At 55.0% G+C, this 12,449-nt stretch overlaps 2 protein-coding genes across 6 annotated transcripts; one reads left to right on the top strand and one right to left on the bottom strand.

Moving 5' to 3' along the window:
• Window positions 1–4,844: 4,844 nt before the first annotated feature.
• GFER (growth factor, augmenter of liver regeneration) lies at window positions 4,845–7,927 on the bottom strand. Its single transcript, XM_024553198.4, has 3 exons — window positions 7,205–7,927; window positions 6,594–6,790; window positions 4,845–5,632 (listed from the first exon to the last, which is right to left on the bottom strand). The coding sequence occupies exons 1-3, from the start codon at window positions 7,925–7,927 to the stop codon at window positions 5,470–5,472; spliced, it is 1,083 nt and encodes a 360-aa protein (XP_024408966.2). The 3' UTR covers window positions 4,845–5,469.
• A 3-nt stretch (window positions 7,928–7,930) lies between these two features.
• NOXO1 (NADPH oxidase organizer 1) lies at window positions 7,931–12,436 on the top strand. Of its 5 annotated transcripts, none has more exons than XM_071222003.1 (9): window positions 7,931–8,046; window positions 9,975–10,180; window positions 10,280–10,360; window positions 10,535–10,610; window positions 10,713–10,893; window positions 11,031–11,212; window positions 11,312–11,425; window positions 11,713–11,830; window positions 11,912–12,436. In XM_071222003.1, exons 2-9 carry the CDS (start codon window positions 10,115–10,117, stop codon window positions 12,156–12,158), a joined length of 1,065 nt encoding a protein of 354 aa, XP_071078104.1. In that variant the 5' UTR covers window positions 7,931–8,046; window positions 9,975–10,114; the 3' UTR covers window positions 12,159–12,436. The 5 variants fall into 5 exon arrangements, with proteins under 5 accessions (XP_071078104.1, XP_071078103.1, XP_045045664.2 ...); XM_071222002.1 differs by having other exon boundaries at window positions 10,277–10,360; XM_045189729.2 differs by having other exon boundaries at window positions 10,256–10,360.
• The last annotated feature ends 13 nt before the right edge of the window (window positions 12,437–12,449 follow it).

Genomic DNA, 12,449 nt, shown 5'->3' with positions numbered 1-12,449 from the left:
TGAGCAGGGCCCTTTCATGAATGTGTAAGTGAGGCCCGAGGGCTCCAGTTGTCTTCCCCCAAGCCCTCAGGAAAGGGGAACACAGCTCCCTGGCCCTGGTCTTCTGCAGACTCCAGGCCTTTCCCCCCATGACCCCCCACTGCACCCTAGCTTCTTCAAAGGGTTCTAGCCTTCCTGACAAGGAGGGAGAATGGCCTCTGCCCTTAGGGGCACTTGTCCAGGTGGGCAGAGCCCACAGGCCAGTACGGGTGGGAGTTGGGGCATGTCTGCTCCTTTCCTGTGGGTGGCCAGATGTCATCTCAAGGATGCTCGGAGTCTTCAACACCCCTGGGTTTCCTGGACTGACTTATGGCTGATGTATTTAGTTTGAGACCAAGGAGTGCAGAGATGCATCAGAGATAGTTCAGCTGAAATGGGACTTATCGGCCCTGTGCCACTGCTGAATCTTTTCCACAGATCGCTGGACCCCCAGTTAGACAGTAACCCTTCCTCCAGGTGCCTTCCAGCCCAGCCTAGCAGGAGCCCGAATGACTCTTACGTGTCTGTCTAGGTCATTCATAGACAAGCCACATTTGTTGAGCATTTACAGTGCCAAGCACTTCACAAAGACCTGTGGGGGTTGAAACATTACCTCCCATCTCTCAGGTGGTAAATAGGCGGGTTGAGTTCCTAGACCATATAATCTGAAGAGCTGTGACTTAGGTCCAGGTCCCTGTCATGGCCTCTGTGGATAGAGGGTGGTGCCTGGCCCAGCCTCTTGGGGAACCCATCCCAGGGCAGGTGTGGCCAGAGGGGCTGCCCACCAGTCAAGGTCCTTACACTGTGCATCCCGTCTGACTGCCTCTGGCCTGTCAGCAACTGTTCTGTCTTGATCTGTGGCCCCACCACTTGCCCCTTTACTCGATCATTTGCATCAGCACCCAAACAACGGTGCACTTTTTTCTATTAACGAACATCCACTCTTGACTCCAGTTCCCCTCCAGCTGTCCCATGCCACTGCTCCCTTTAGTCCTAGGGCCAAGTCAGATGCTGATGTTCCCCACCCTCCTGGAAAGGCTTCTCAGATGTCACTCTCTCCTCATGTTCTTCTTACTTCATATGCCCTTTCTTGTTAACCCTTTCAGGTTCCCTCCTCTTGTCCAACCTGTGACCAAGCTTTAGGGACCCCGGACACGATCATGGCTCTTCTCTTTCTATGCTCACTCTATTGGACTAAGTGCCCACAGCTCCAGCCAGAGCTGCCCTTGAACTAGAGGCCCACTTATTTTAGCCTGCTTGCCCTGAAAAACAGTCTGCAGCAAAGTTTAAGAGTTTTATTGGGCAGGGGGAGAGGGGCTGAAACCCAGGGAAGCTAGAAGTGAGTAAGGGAAGTGAAGCAGGGAAGAGGAGAAATACAGGTGGTGTGTTCCTGACCTGACCACACTGACTCACAGGCTACTCAGGAAAAGCCAGAGAGAACGGTGCTGGGGAAGGAAGAGTAACTTACCTGCTGACTGCTCCCTGCCTTTTTTTTTTTTTTTTTACTAAACATATTTTATTGATTATGCTATTACAGTTGTCCCATTTTCCCCCCTCTGCCTGCACACCCCCTCCCACCCGCATTCCCCCCTTTAGTTCATGTCCATGGGTCACACATGTAAGTTCTTCGGCTTCTACATTTTCTACACTATTCTTAACCTCCCCCTATTTTCTACCTACCATTTATGCTACTTATTCTCTGTACCTTTTCCCCCCTCTCCCCCTCCCACTCCCCTGCTGATAACCCTCCATGTGATCTCCATTTCTGTGATTCTGTTCCTGTTCTAGTCGTTTGCTTAGTTTTTGTTTTAGGCTCAGTTGTTAATAACTGTGTTTGTTGTCATTTTGTTCATATTTTTTATCTTCTTTTTCTTAGATAAATCCCTTTAACATTTCATATAAAAGGGCTTGGTGATGATGAACTCCTTTAACCTGACCTAATCTGGGAAGCACTTTATCTGCCCTTCCATTCTAAATGGTAGCTTTGCTGGATAGAGTAATCTTGAATGTAGGTTCTTGCCTTTCATGACTTGAAATACTTCTTTCCAGCCCCTCTTGCCTGCAAGGTTTCTTTTGAGAATCCAGCTGATAGTCTTATAGGAACTCCTTTGTAGGTAACTCTCTCCTTTTCTCTTGCTGCTTCTAAGATTCTCTCCTTTTGTTTAATCTTGGCGAATGTAATGATGATGTACCTTGGTGTGTTCCTCCTTGGGTCCAACTTCTTGGGGACTGTCTGAGCTTCCTGGACTTCCTGGAAGTCTATTTTCTTTGCCAGATTGAAGAAGTTCTCCTTCATTATCTGTTCAAGTAAGTTTTCAATTTCTTGCTCTTCCTCTTCCCCTTTTGGCACCCCTATGATTTGGATGTTGGAACGTTTCAAGATGTCCTGGAGGTTCCTAAGCCTCTCCGCATTTATTTATTTTTTTTTTGAGTTCTTGTTTCTTCATTTTGTTCTGGTTGGATGTTTCTTTCTTCCTTCTGGTCCACACCATTGATTTGAGTCCTGGTTTCCTTCCCATCACTGTTGGTTCCCTGTACATTTTCCTTTATTTCACTTGGTATAGCCTTCACTTTTTCATCTAATTTGCGACCATATTCAACCAACTCTGTGAGCTTCTTGATTACCAGTGTTTTGAACTGTGCATCTGATACGTTGGCTCTCTCTTCATTGGTTAGTTGTATTTTTTCTGGAGCTTTGATCTGTTCTTTTACTTGGGCCTTTTTTTTTTTTTTTTTTTTTTGTCTCAGTGCACCTGTTACGTAGTAAGGGGCAGAGCCTTAGGTGTTCACTGGGGCAGGGTAACGCTGGTTGCTGTGTGTGACGCTGTATGTGGGGGAGGGGTGGGACAGGGAACAGTGCCACTTGCTCCACTCTGCCGGTTTTCAGTCACTCCCTCTGCTACCCACAATCAAAATGGGCCCCTCTGGTGCTGGTTCCCGAGTGTGTGGATTTGTGCACGCTCTAGGCCCCTGTGGGTCTCTCCAACAACCTGTCCTGTGAGGCTGGGAGTTTCTCCCACTGCTGTATCAACCCTCACAGGTGTTTTCAATCAGAGGTTTGAAGCTTTATTTCCCCGAGCTGGAGCCCTGGGTTGCAAGGTCTGTCTGGCCCCGCAGTTATTTCTCCTGGTTTATCTGCACAAGAGTGTGGGACTTCTGGTCTGCCAGCCACTGCCTTGCCTACCCCAGTCCTCCAAACACCATCTTGCCGCAAGTCGTCTCTGCCTGGCTGCCCATCTCTGCCCCTCCTACAGGTCTGGATGAATGTGTCTTCTTTATCTCCTTGGTTGTCAGACTTCCATGCAGTTCGATTTTCTGTCAGTTCTGGTTATTTTTTGTTTTTATATTTGTGGTTGTCCTTTTGGTTGGGTGAGGAGGCACAGTGTGTCTACCTATGCCTCCATCTTGGCCGGGAGTCCCCTATTTATTTGTGTCACCTGGCCCCTCAGAGCACCACCTTCTGGAAGCCTGCTGTGAGAACAGTCAGATGAAGGTGCTGAAGGTGCCATGGCAACAGCGTGGCCTCCTAGGGAGAGGCCGAAACACTCTGGAGATGGCGTGACGGAGCTTTGACTACAGAGATGGGGCACACACACTGTTGCTGAGCCATTCCAGCTGGGAGCCAAGGCCTTGGAGCAGGCATGGGTGAGCAGATCAGAAAGGCTTAAAAGCCGGGTCCACATCACCCCCAAACCTGCTCCACTCACAGCCATCTCCAACTCTCTGATCCACACAGCAACTCCATCCTTACAGCTTCGTGGGCCAGAATCCCAGCCACCTCTGGCTCTCTCTCTTGGCTGTACCTTCAAGAGTTTATCAGGATCCTCTCCCATCCACCCTGGGGCCAGCTTCACCTCAGCTGCCACGTGGGTGCCTGCCCTCCCTGCTTCCACCCGTGCCTACCTCATCCTAGCTCAGAAAACCTTTCAAAAGTCACAGGTCAGCCCTGGCTGGGTCAGCTCAGTAAGTCTGATACACCAAGGTTGTGGGTTCAGTCCCCAGGCAGGGCACACACAAGAAGCAACCAATGACTGCATAAATAGTGGAACAACAAATCAATGTTTCTCTCTCTCTCTCTCAAAAAAAGTCACATCTCGCCATGCCTTGGCTCCAATTCCTCCAAGATCTTCCTGTCACAAAAGCTGGATGTTATGCCCTGGCTGGTGTGGCTCAATGGTTTGAGCACTGGCCTATAGACAGAGGTTGCTGGTTCGATTCCCAGTCAGGGCATATGCCTGGGTTGCAGGCCAGGTACCCAGTTGGGGGCATACAAGAGGCAACCAATCGATACTTCTCTCCCTTTCTCCCCCATTTCCCCTCTCTAAAAATAAATATTTTAAAGCTGAGTATTTAAACCATGTCCTTGGCCCTGTCCAGGTAACTCGGTTGGTTAGAGCATCATCCTGATATGCCAAGGTTGCAAGTTTGATCCCCGGTCAGGACTCATACAAAAAGCAACCAATGAATGCATAAATAAGTGAGACAACATATCGTAAATAAGTGAAACATATCAATGTTTTTTTCCCTCTCTTCCTTTCTGTAAAAAAAAAAAAAAATCAGTAAGTAAAAATAAAAATCCCCACAATCCATGCTGAGGCCTTGAACTTCACACCACCTGACTCTCCGTCATCTCTCTGACAACCCTCCCTCAGCTCCAGGAACTCGGCCTCCTTGCTGTTCCTGGAATATCTTGGCTCACTCTTGCCTTGAAACGTCTCCTTCCTCCTTAGGAGCCAGAACCTGGACAGGAGGAAGGAGTGACCACAGTGGGGTGAGGGCAGGCCCTGTCCACCACAAGTCCCAGCACAAAGCACACGGAAGCCAGGTTCTCAGTCACTTCTTCAGCGTTTTATTCTGGTCTCACGCTCCAAGGAAGCTGGCCCCAGGAAGTCTGTGACAAGACTGGAAAGCCTTGTACTGGACAGAAAATGGGCTGCAGGATCAACGGACCCTCAGAAAAGAACCCTACCTGCACTTTCCCTGCCTGTAAGGACTAAGCAAGGTGGAAAGCTTAGTCCCCAGGCCTCTTCCCTGAAGTGCACACAGCCTCTGGGGCTACAGTCACTGCGGCTGTCCATAGCTACATACTGGGGAGACAAGGACCTGGTCTTGAGTGTTTTGTGGGGCAGGGGAGCCCAGCAAAGCCTATCTCCTTCCTGTGTGGGGAAGTGGGCACCAGGGTATGAGGTGGGCAGGAGGCTGCATCCAGGACAAAAGGGACAGCCTAGGCTGTTCCTACTCCTTGACCTGCAGCCCCACAAGGCCTCGGCTGAGGCGGCCATCGCGGTGTCTGCAGCAGGTACCTTTGAAACCTAAGAAGGAAAGTGCCCCCATAGGCAGTATCTGCGGACCACCCAACAAAAACACAACAGCCTCTGCCTCTGCTGCACTTTAATAAGTGCCCTGCCCCTCTCTAGCCAGGTAGCCCCATGGGCTCCGGCTGGCCACCCTCTAGTCGCAGGAGCCGTCCTTCCAGCCGTCCCGCCAGCGCTCATCCACTTTAGAGCAGTCGAAGTCTGGCTTGCCTAGCTTGTGGTTCACCTCATTGTGCAGGCGGCACAGCCACTGGGTTAAACATGCCCGTGTGCGCGTGTCTGGCTGGTTCCTATGTATCCTGCAGGGTCAGAAGCACATGTGGAATGAGGGTAGGCAGTGGTCCCCTGCTCCTGCCCTGCCAGCTAGCTCTTTGCCTGCTCAATCCAGGGAAGAGATGGGATATGGCTGTAAGCTACTCCAGGCGTACCCTCATGTTCTGAGACATAGTAATTCCCAAAAGAGGCTGGCCCTGCAGCATCCAGGAGTGGTAGACTCCTGGGCACTACTGCACCTACTTCTGCCATCTGCCATCTCTGCAACCATTTCCCACTTGGGGAGCTTGGTAAACACTGACAAGAGCCCAAGGTAAAACATTAACATAGACCAGGTAACTTTACAACCTCATAACAATCAGGAAGCTACACCTCAGCTTGCCTGGCCCCAGGCAGTGTGCAGTGTTACGCCTGCACAAAAGCGTAACTAAAAACCAGACCAGGTTTTTAGCACATGGAGCCCTGGAGACTCAGCTCAGCAAGAGCTCTCGTTCTAACTGCCCAGGCTTCAAACAGCAAAGGCTGCCCTGCACCCTCCCCACATCTAGCCCAGAAACACCTATGGGTGCCAAACAATGGCTCCTGGGCAATCTAATGAGCCATGGCTCTTGTAAGCAAAAGCAGCGATTTTTCAAGGTCTTGAAACCAGCAGTCCTGCTCCAGAAGTCAAACTGGAGTCCTCCTTAAAACTGCTGGATTCTCCGTTAGTGCTAAGCAAGGGACCTCTTGAGGAAAGCCCTCCCTCCAGGACCCTGGCTGCAGAAAGCAGTGGTGCCCAGGAGCAGCCCCAGGCTGCTTGGCCTTTGAGGGCTCAGATGATCCAATCCCAGCTCTGTTGTTGGTCCCTGCTCTTGGCAACCCTCTGCCAGTCTCTGCCATCTCTGCACCTATTTCTCTAGGATCTCTTTTAAGATACCAATCAGGGGCCCCAGGTCCAGGCTCCAGGTAGGATGCTCTGTTGCCTGCAGACGGTACAGAATAACTTACCTCTTCCTTATGTCTTCTGCACACTCCTCACAGGGGTAAAACTTGGCAAATAAATGTATGAACTGGGCCATGTCTTGCTGCTGTTCTGGGGTGGGCAGGTCGGGGTAGTAGGCAGCCAGGGTGTGGAGGACAGACCAGCTGTGGCGGCCCAGTTCCTCACGATCCTGAGGACAATCTTCCCTAAACTTGCTGTCCCGCTGCGGAAGGAGGCCAACCAAGGGTCAGTTCAGTCTCGCCCGACCAGAAGCCTACAAAGCTCCCCTTTTTCCCTCCCCAGCTGGAGGCCCACTGACTCGATATTAGTCCTGCGGCAGACTCGGCCCACGTAAGTGTAAAAGCCGAAAGGCCGGGGCTACCTTGGGAGCAAGGTTCAGGAACAGCCTACTCTGCGGGGCATAAATTTCTCAGGCAAGGGACCTATGGACCTATGGGACCGCTCGGCCAGGGCCAGGGTCCCTGGGATTGCATTGGGAGGATTGCCCCGGGCGCCTGAGAACAAAATTGGGGGCCAAGGGGCGGGGGCGGGGAGGGAAGTCGTGTGCAGGCCAGGGCTAGAGGTGGGCAGGGCTCGCGAGCTTCTGCGGAGAGGTGGCGCCCCCAGGCATTTGCACCTTCTGCTGCGTCCGCATCCAAGACTTGAAGTCCACGCACGCACGGCAGGGCCGTCTCCGGGTGGTGTCCTCCGAGACCTGAGAGTCGGGGGCCGGCGCCAGGGTCGGAGTCGGGGCCGATGCGGCGGCGGCATCTCTCCGTCCCGCACCACGGCCACGCGCGTCCGTCACCAGGTCCTCCATTGCTTCGGAGCGCGCGCCTCCGGGCAGAAAGGAGAAGAGGTTCCCGCCGCCGAAGCGCCACCGTTCGCTGGGTGCCGCCATGTTGCCCGCGCAGGGCCTGACGGGCCAGCTCGGCCTCCAGAAAGGCCTCCAAGGCGACCTCCAGGCCAGCGCGCGCGCGGCCGCCAGGACGCGGCCACAGGAGCCCGGCGCGCACGCCGCGGACTCGGGGGCGGAGGCCGGGCTGGGGATAGGACTGGGGTCGGAGTCCCGCGTGGAGGCAGGGTCCGGCGTGGAGGTGGAGCTGGGAGTTGAGGCCCGCACCCTCGAGGAGGCAGAGCCCGAAGTACGGGTTCTGGCTGAGGACGCGCGGGGGGCCCGGGTCCTGGCCACGCCCCTGGGCCTAGTTTTGCTGCGGGAGCCCGGCTTTTGCCCTTCATGGCGAGGCTCCCGCTTCCTCCAGTAGAAGAGCAGAGTGTTGTGGAAGGTGCGCCGCGGCCGCGCCGTGGACTCGGGCTGCGGCCGAGGCGAAGCCCGTGTTGCGGCCCTCGACGCCCCCATCCCTCCGCTCTGACCGTGCTGTGCACTAGGGGCCGGACTCAGTGCTTGAGGGCACGCCCCCCAGCTGGCTGCACGGCGCCACGGCAACGAAGGGCCAGGCACTGAGCGCACAGAGGGCGGTGAGCTCTAGGGCTGGGGTCCAGGGGATCAGCCCAGAGGGCCGGCGCCATGGTAACACGCTCTAGGGAAAAGGGTGGGACAAAGGAGGCGGTGTGTGTCTCTGGGCTTCTGCGTAAACCGAACGGCCCCGGATCCTCTAGCTTGCACGAAGGAGTTAAACTCACGTTAGGAGTGGCCTCAGGGATACCTGTTTCCATACCTACATTCATTCAATCCGCAAATATTTGTGTAGCGCTTCATTTGATCCAAGCTCTGTTCCAGGCGCTGGGAAGGTGGGGAACAAGATACAATGGGACCTCCTCAGCTCATAATCCAGTGGTCAAGACAGAACAAAAACAGTTACACTAATAAATGTTCACTTTCAAACTATGGTGGGGGCATAACCATAACGATGTGGTAAATTCAGAATTCGGGTGGCCTCTTTGAGAAAGTGATCAGGAATCAGCTGAGGGCAGTCAAGGACAAGCCTGGAGGTGGGAGGGTCTTGGCCTCTTGCATGGGGAGAAAGGACAGTGAGACAGGACCTGGGGTGGGTACAGGCCCATCAAGGACCTTGTCAGCTGCCATAGGAACTGGGAATTTATTCCAAGGGCCCATCAGAAGTTACTAGACAGTTTTGGGCAGGGGTATTTCTGTCTGATCCCATTTCTGTTTTGCAAAGATTCCTCTAGAAAGTGAACTTTGAGGCCCTGGCTGCTGTAGCCCAGTGGATTGAGCATGGGCCTACGACCCCAAAGGTCACTAGTTCACTGGTTCGTATTCCCAGTCAGGGCATATGCCTGGGTTGCAGGCCAGGTCCCCAGTAGGGGGATGTGTTAGAGACAACCACTCACTCATGTTTCCCTATCCTTCCCTTCCCCTCTCTCTAAAAGTATTTTTTTTTTAAAGTGAACTTCATGGGGTCATGGGCATTGGGTAGTTGTCCAAACAAGGGTAGGGGCTAGAGAGAGGGAGAGAGTGGAAAGGATCCAAATTGCAGGGAATGTGGAGTGGGGTTGTCAATTGGGGAAATTGAGGGGGCCTCAGCAGCTGTTCATAAACTGGCCCTTCCCTGACTTCTATCCTTTGTCTTCCCTGTTCCAACCTGGCTGGACCCTGCAGGCGAAGCACCCTCAGCATGGCCCCCACTGAGGTCGAGGACTAAAGGCACTCTGCATGTCAGCAAGTGTTCACTAGGGAAGGCTGGAAAGCTTCAGAGAGAGCTGCTGGAGGGACACACAAAAGCTCTTTGTCCAGGCCACAAGGGTGGCTCCCTGGAGGAATGCTCTGGAGGCTGACCCCTCCCTGAAGGTCTTGGGGTGGGGTGGCTGTCCCAACACAGAGCAGGCAGCCCCATCAGCAGGAAGAACTATTTGGGCCAAGGTTAGATGGGGCTCCAGAAATCTCCCCTGTAAGGAAGCAGCCCAGAATTGTGGGGCACCAGGGCACACCCTCTGGAGATTCCAGGGTCTTCTCACTGCCCCAATGGGGAGATGGTTCCTCCTGATCTCAGGCGCTGTGTTTGCAGTAACTTTTAACGAATTGTAAAACCAGAGAGAGGGAAACTCTGGGGTGAGCCTGAGGTCCAGCTCTCCAAAACACAGAGAAAAACTGACATTATCCGCTTAACCCAAATTTCCTCCTTGGGGACACCCAGAGATCTTTCCTCCACTGTAAGGATAAAGCCATTACTGGTGACAACTGGTGTCAGCACTCCAGGCAAATTCCGGAGGCTCTCGCCAATCCCAGCATTACACAGCACTATGGGACAGTCTGGAGGGTGGGCCAGGCCTGGCGGGGCACTTTGATGGCTTCCTTCTCCTCCCCCCACCACCGGATAGGGGCAGGAGGGCCTCAGGCAGCAGTCCCTGCCCCGCCCCCCTTCCCACCAGGCCTCTGTGCTCTTCCTCCTACCCCCCAAGCCCTCTGCTCCTGTTTCTCCACCTAGATCTTCAGTTTGGAGCCCAGTGAGGAAACTGAGGACACAGGGTTAAGGCAGTGCTGCAAGGACCTGGCCTGTCTGAGGCAGACAGGGGAGCTCCAAGCAGTCTTCTGGGAGGGAGCTCAACCCATTATCAGGCCACAGCTATGGCGGGCCCGCGGCACCCGGTGTCAGTACATGCAACAGCTCTGGTGCAGACAGAGAGGCTCCAAGTACGGTCTGGCCACTGCCAACCTCAAAAGGAAATAGGGAGGGAGGGAGGGAACTCATGGGTCAGTCCTTCCCAGGTGCCGCACTCTTTCTTCCAGCAGACATTCGCCTTCTCCGTGCGCTGGTCAGACAACAGCAACACCTTCGTGCGAAGGAGCTGCGATGAGTTCAGGAGGCTGCACGTGAGTGAACCTGGGGTGACCCTGACGTCCTACAACTGAATACTCCCCCAACCCTCACAGTGCCCGCCCTAATGCCCATGCTGGCTTCTAGCCCCTAAGATCCTCTAAGAATCCTGCCCTCCCGAGATAACTCAGTGGGCTCTCAAAGACCCGTATGCTGGTTCTCGCCCTTAGAAGACCCTCAAGGAGACCTTCCCGATGGAGGCAGGCCTGCTGCAGAGATCCCACCGAGTTCTCCCCAAGCTTCCTGGTCAGGCCACAGGGATCCTGGGAGGGGTAGGGGTGGCAGTGGGAGCCTGGTGGTGGGAGCCTTGGGGCGGGGCCCCACAGTCTGCCCATGTGCTGCCCACAGACAGATCTGCGTTGCTGTTGGCACGTGGGGGTCGCACAGGCCGCAGCCTGGCACGCCTGCGGTTGCTGGAGACCTATTTGCAGACGCTGCTGGTGGTAGAGCATGTGTCCAGGGGGCCGGCGCTCAGGGCCTTTTTTGAGCCACAGCCTCAGGACCTGGAGCCTTCACTGCCACCTGGCAGGTACCTGCCCAATTCCTAACTCCCTGTGGGAAGCATTCGGAGGATGGGGACAGGGTCTAGGAGGTACAAGGCTGGGTGGACTTGTGAGGGGTGGCAGCCCATCCTCACACACCTCTCCTGCTACCATTGCCTTCCAGCCTGGTGATCTTGACTGTCCAGGAAGAGCCCCTCCCCTGCCCTGCGGGAAGCCTTGCCATAGGCAGCATGGTGGCTCTAAGACTGCACTCTCTGCAGCCTTTCAGCACCCAGGACACAAGGGGCCAACCCTTTCTTGTGCAAGCTCAGGAGGCACTAGAGGTGCTGCTGCGACACCCCTCAGGTGGGGCTGGGCAGGTGTCAGGACTAACCTTAACCTGCGGCCCCCAGGTTCCCAGCGTGCCTGGGGATCCAAGCCCCGAGCTCCTTGTCTTGTACACAGGCTGGTGGCTCGTAGCTAATGAAGACCAGCAGGTGGCATGGTTTCCTGCTCCCTACTTGGAGGAGGTGGCCCAGGGCCAGGGCCAAGATGGGGGACAGCCCCTGGAGAGTAGTGGTATGAGACTAACCCTCCTCCCCATGCCCACCACCACGACGGAGCAGTGTGCAGCTGGGGTACAGGAAGCACCTGACCCAGGGGAGGGATGTTGTAGAAGTACTAGGTGGTGGCAGTCACCTAACATGCTTGGTCCCCATAGCAGGTGGGGGCCCCAGTGGGTCTTAGTGGTCCCTGGTATCAGCAGAGATCCGGAGAGGGCCCAGAGGTGGGGATTCAGTGAGAGCACATCTTGGAGGGACTGAGATAGGAGTCCCTGTGGTTAACCCCCAAGTGCCCACTCCCAGGTTCCCAGTTCTGTGTTTCCCAAGCCTATGAGGGCAGCCAAGAAGACGAGCTGTCAGTGCCTGCAGGGGCAAGAGTGCAAGTACTAGAAAAGTCAGACCGAGGCTGGTGGCTGTGCAGGTGTGGGGCTTTGGTGGGGGAAGGGGGGAATCTCAGGGATGGGCAGGGCCAAGTGCTGACCAAACCCTGCTCTCCTTGCAGGTTCAGTGGACGCACGGGTCTTCTCCCCTCCGTGCTACTGCAGCCAGATGGGCTAGGCACGCTCCTGAGCAGACCAGGACTCCACTCTGGGGCAGAAGGTTGGGAAGACAGGGCAGGGGAGGCCCAAAGCTCCCCTGAGCCCCCCCAGGCGGTGACCCGACCCCTGCTGAGTGCCATTCAGAGGTGCTGCTGCGCCATCACCCGTAGTGCACTGGGGTGGGACCCACGGGGTCAGGGACCTCCTTGAGGGTTTGTGGAACTACATGGAGATCCCAGACCCCAGGGTAATTGATGGCAGCCACACTACCTTCAGGGAAGGGGAGGCCCATCCGAGGTTGGGACTCCCTGGCTGGCAGGGCCAGGAGGCCATACGCTCCCATTTCCTTTGAGTAAAGTTCTTCTGATGAACCCACACCCAGTGTGCATGTTGAGGGGCAAGGCCTGCTGGACTGCAGCCAGGCCAAGGCACAGAGATGGTGCTTAGCCGAGGTTGTGGCCCGGGACCTGGGGTGAGAGAAAGCCCAAACAGACACAGGAA

The sequence above is a fragment of the Desmodus rotundus genome, chromosome 1 (genome assembly GCF_022682495.2).
Source record: "Desmodus rotundus isolate HL8 chromosome 1, HLdesRot8A.1, whole genome shotgun sequence".
NCBI lineage: Eukaryota > Metazoa > Chordata > Mammalia > Chiroptera > Phyllostomidae > Desmodus > Desmodus rotundus.
This window is presented reverse-complemented; position numbering and strand designations above follow the sequence as displayed.

Bases quoted from the DNA above. Each gene is read 5' to 3' on its own strand.
- GFER (XM_024553198.4), bottom strand. From the start codon at position 7,927: ATGGGGGCGTCGAGGGCCGCAACACGGGCTTCGCCTCGGCCGCAGCCC. The intron at 6,791-7,204 runs GTGCAAATGCCT...CTCCTTCCGCAG, and splicing joins GGATGCGGACGCAGCAGAAG to CGGGACAGCAAGTTTAGGGA. The intron at 5,633-6,593 runs GTAAGTTATTCT...CTGACCCTGCAG, and splicing joins GCAGAAGACATAAGGAAGAG to GATACATAGGAACCAGCCAG.
- NOXO1 (XM_045189729.2), top strand. From the start codon at position 10,115: ATGGCGGGCCCGCGGCACCCGGTGTCAGTACATGCAACAGCTCTGGTG. The intron at 10,181-10,255 runs GTACGGTCTGGC...AGTCCTTCCCAG, and splicing joins TGCAGACAGAGAGGCTCCAA to GTGCCGCACTCTTTCTTCCA. The intron at 10,894-11,030 runs GTACCTGCCCAA...ATTGCCTTCCAG, and splicing joins CCTTCACTGCCACCTGGCAG to CCTGGTGATCTTGACTGTCC.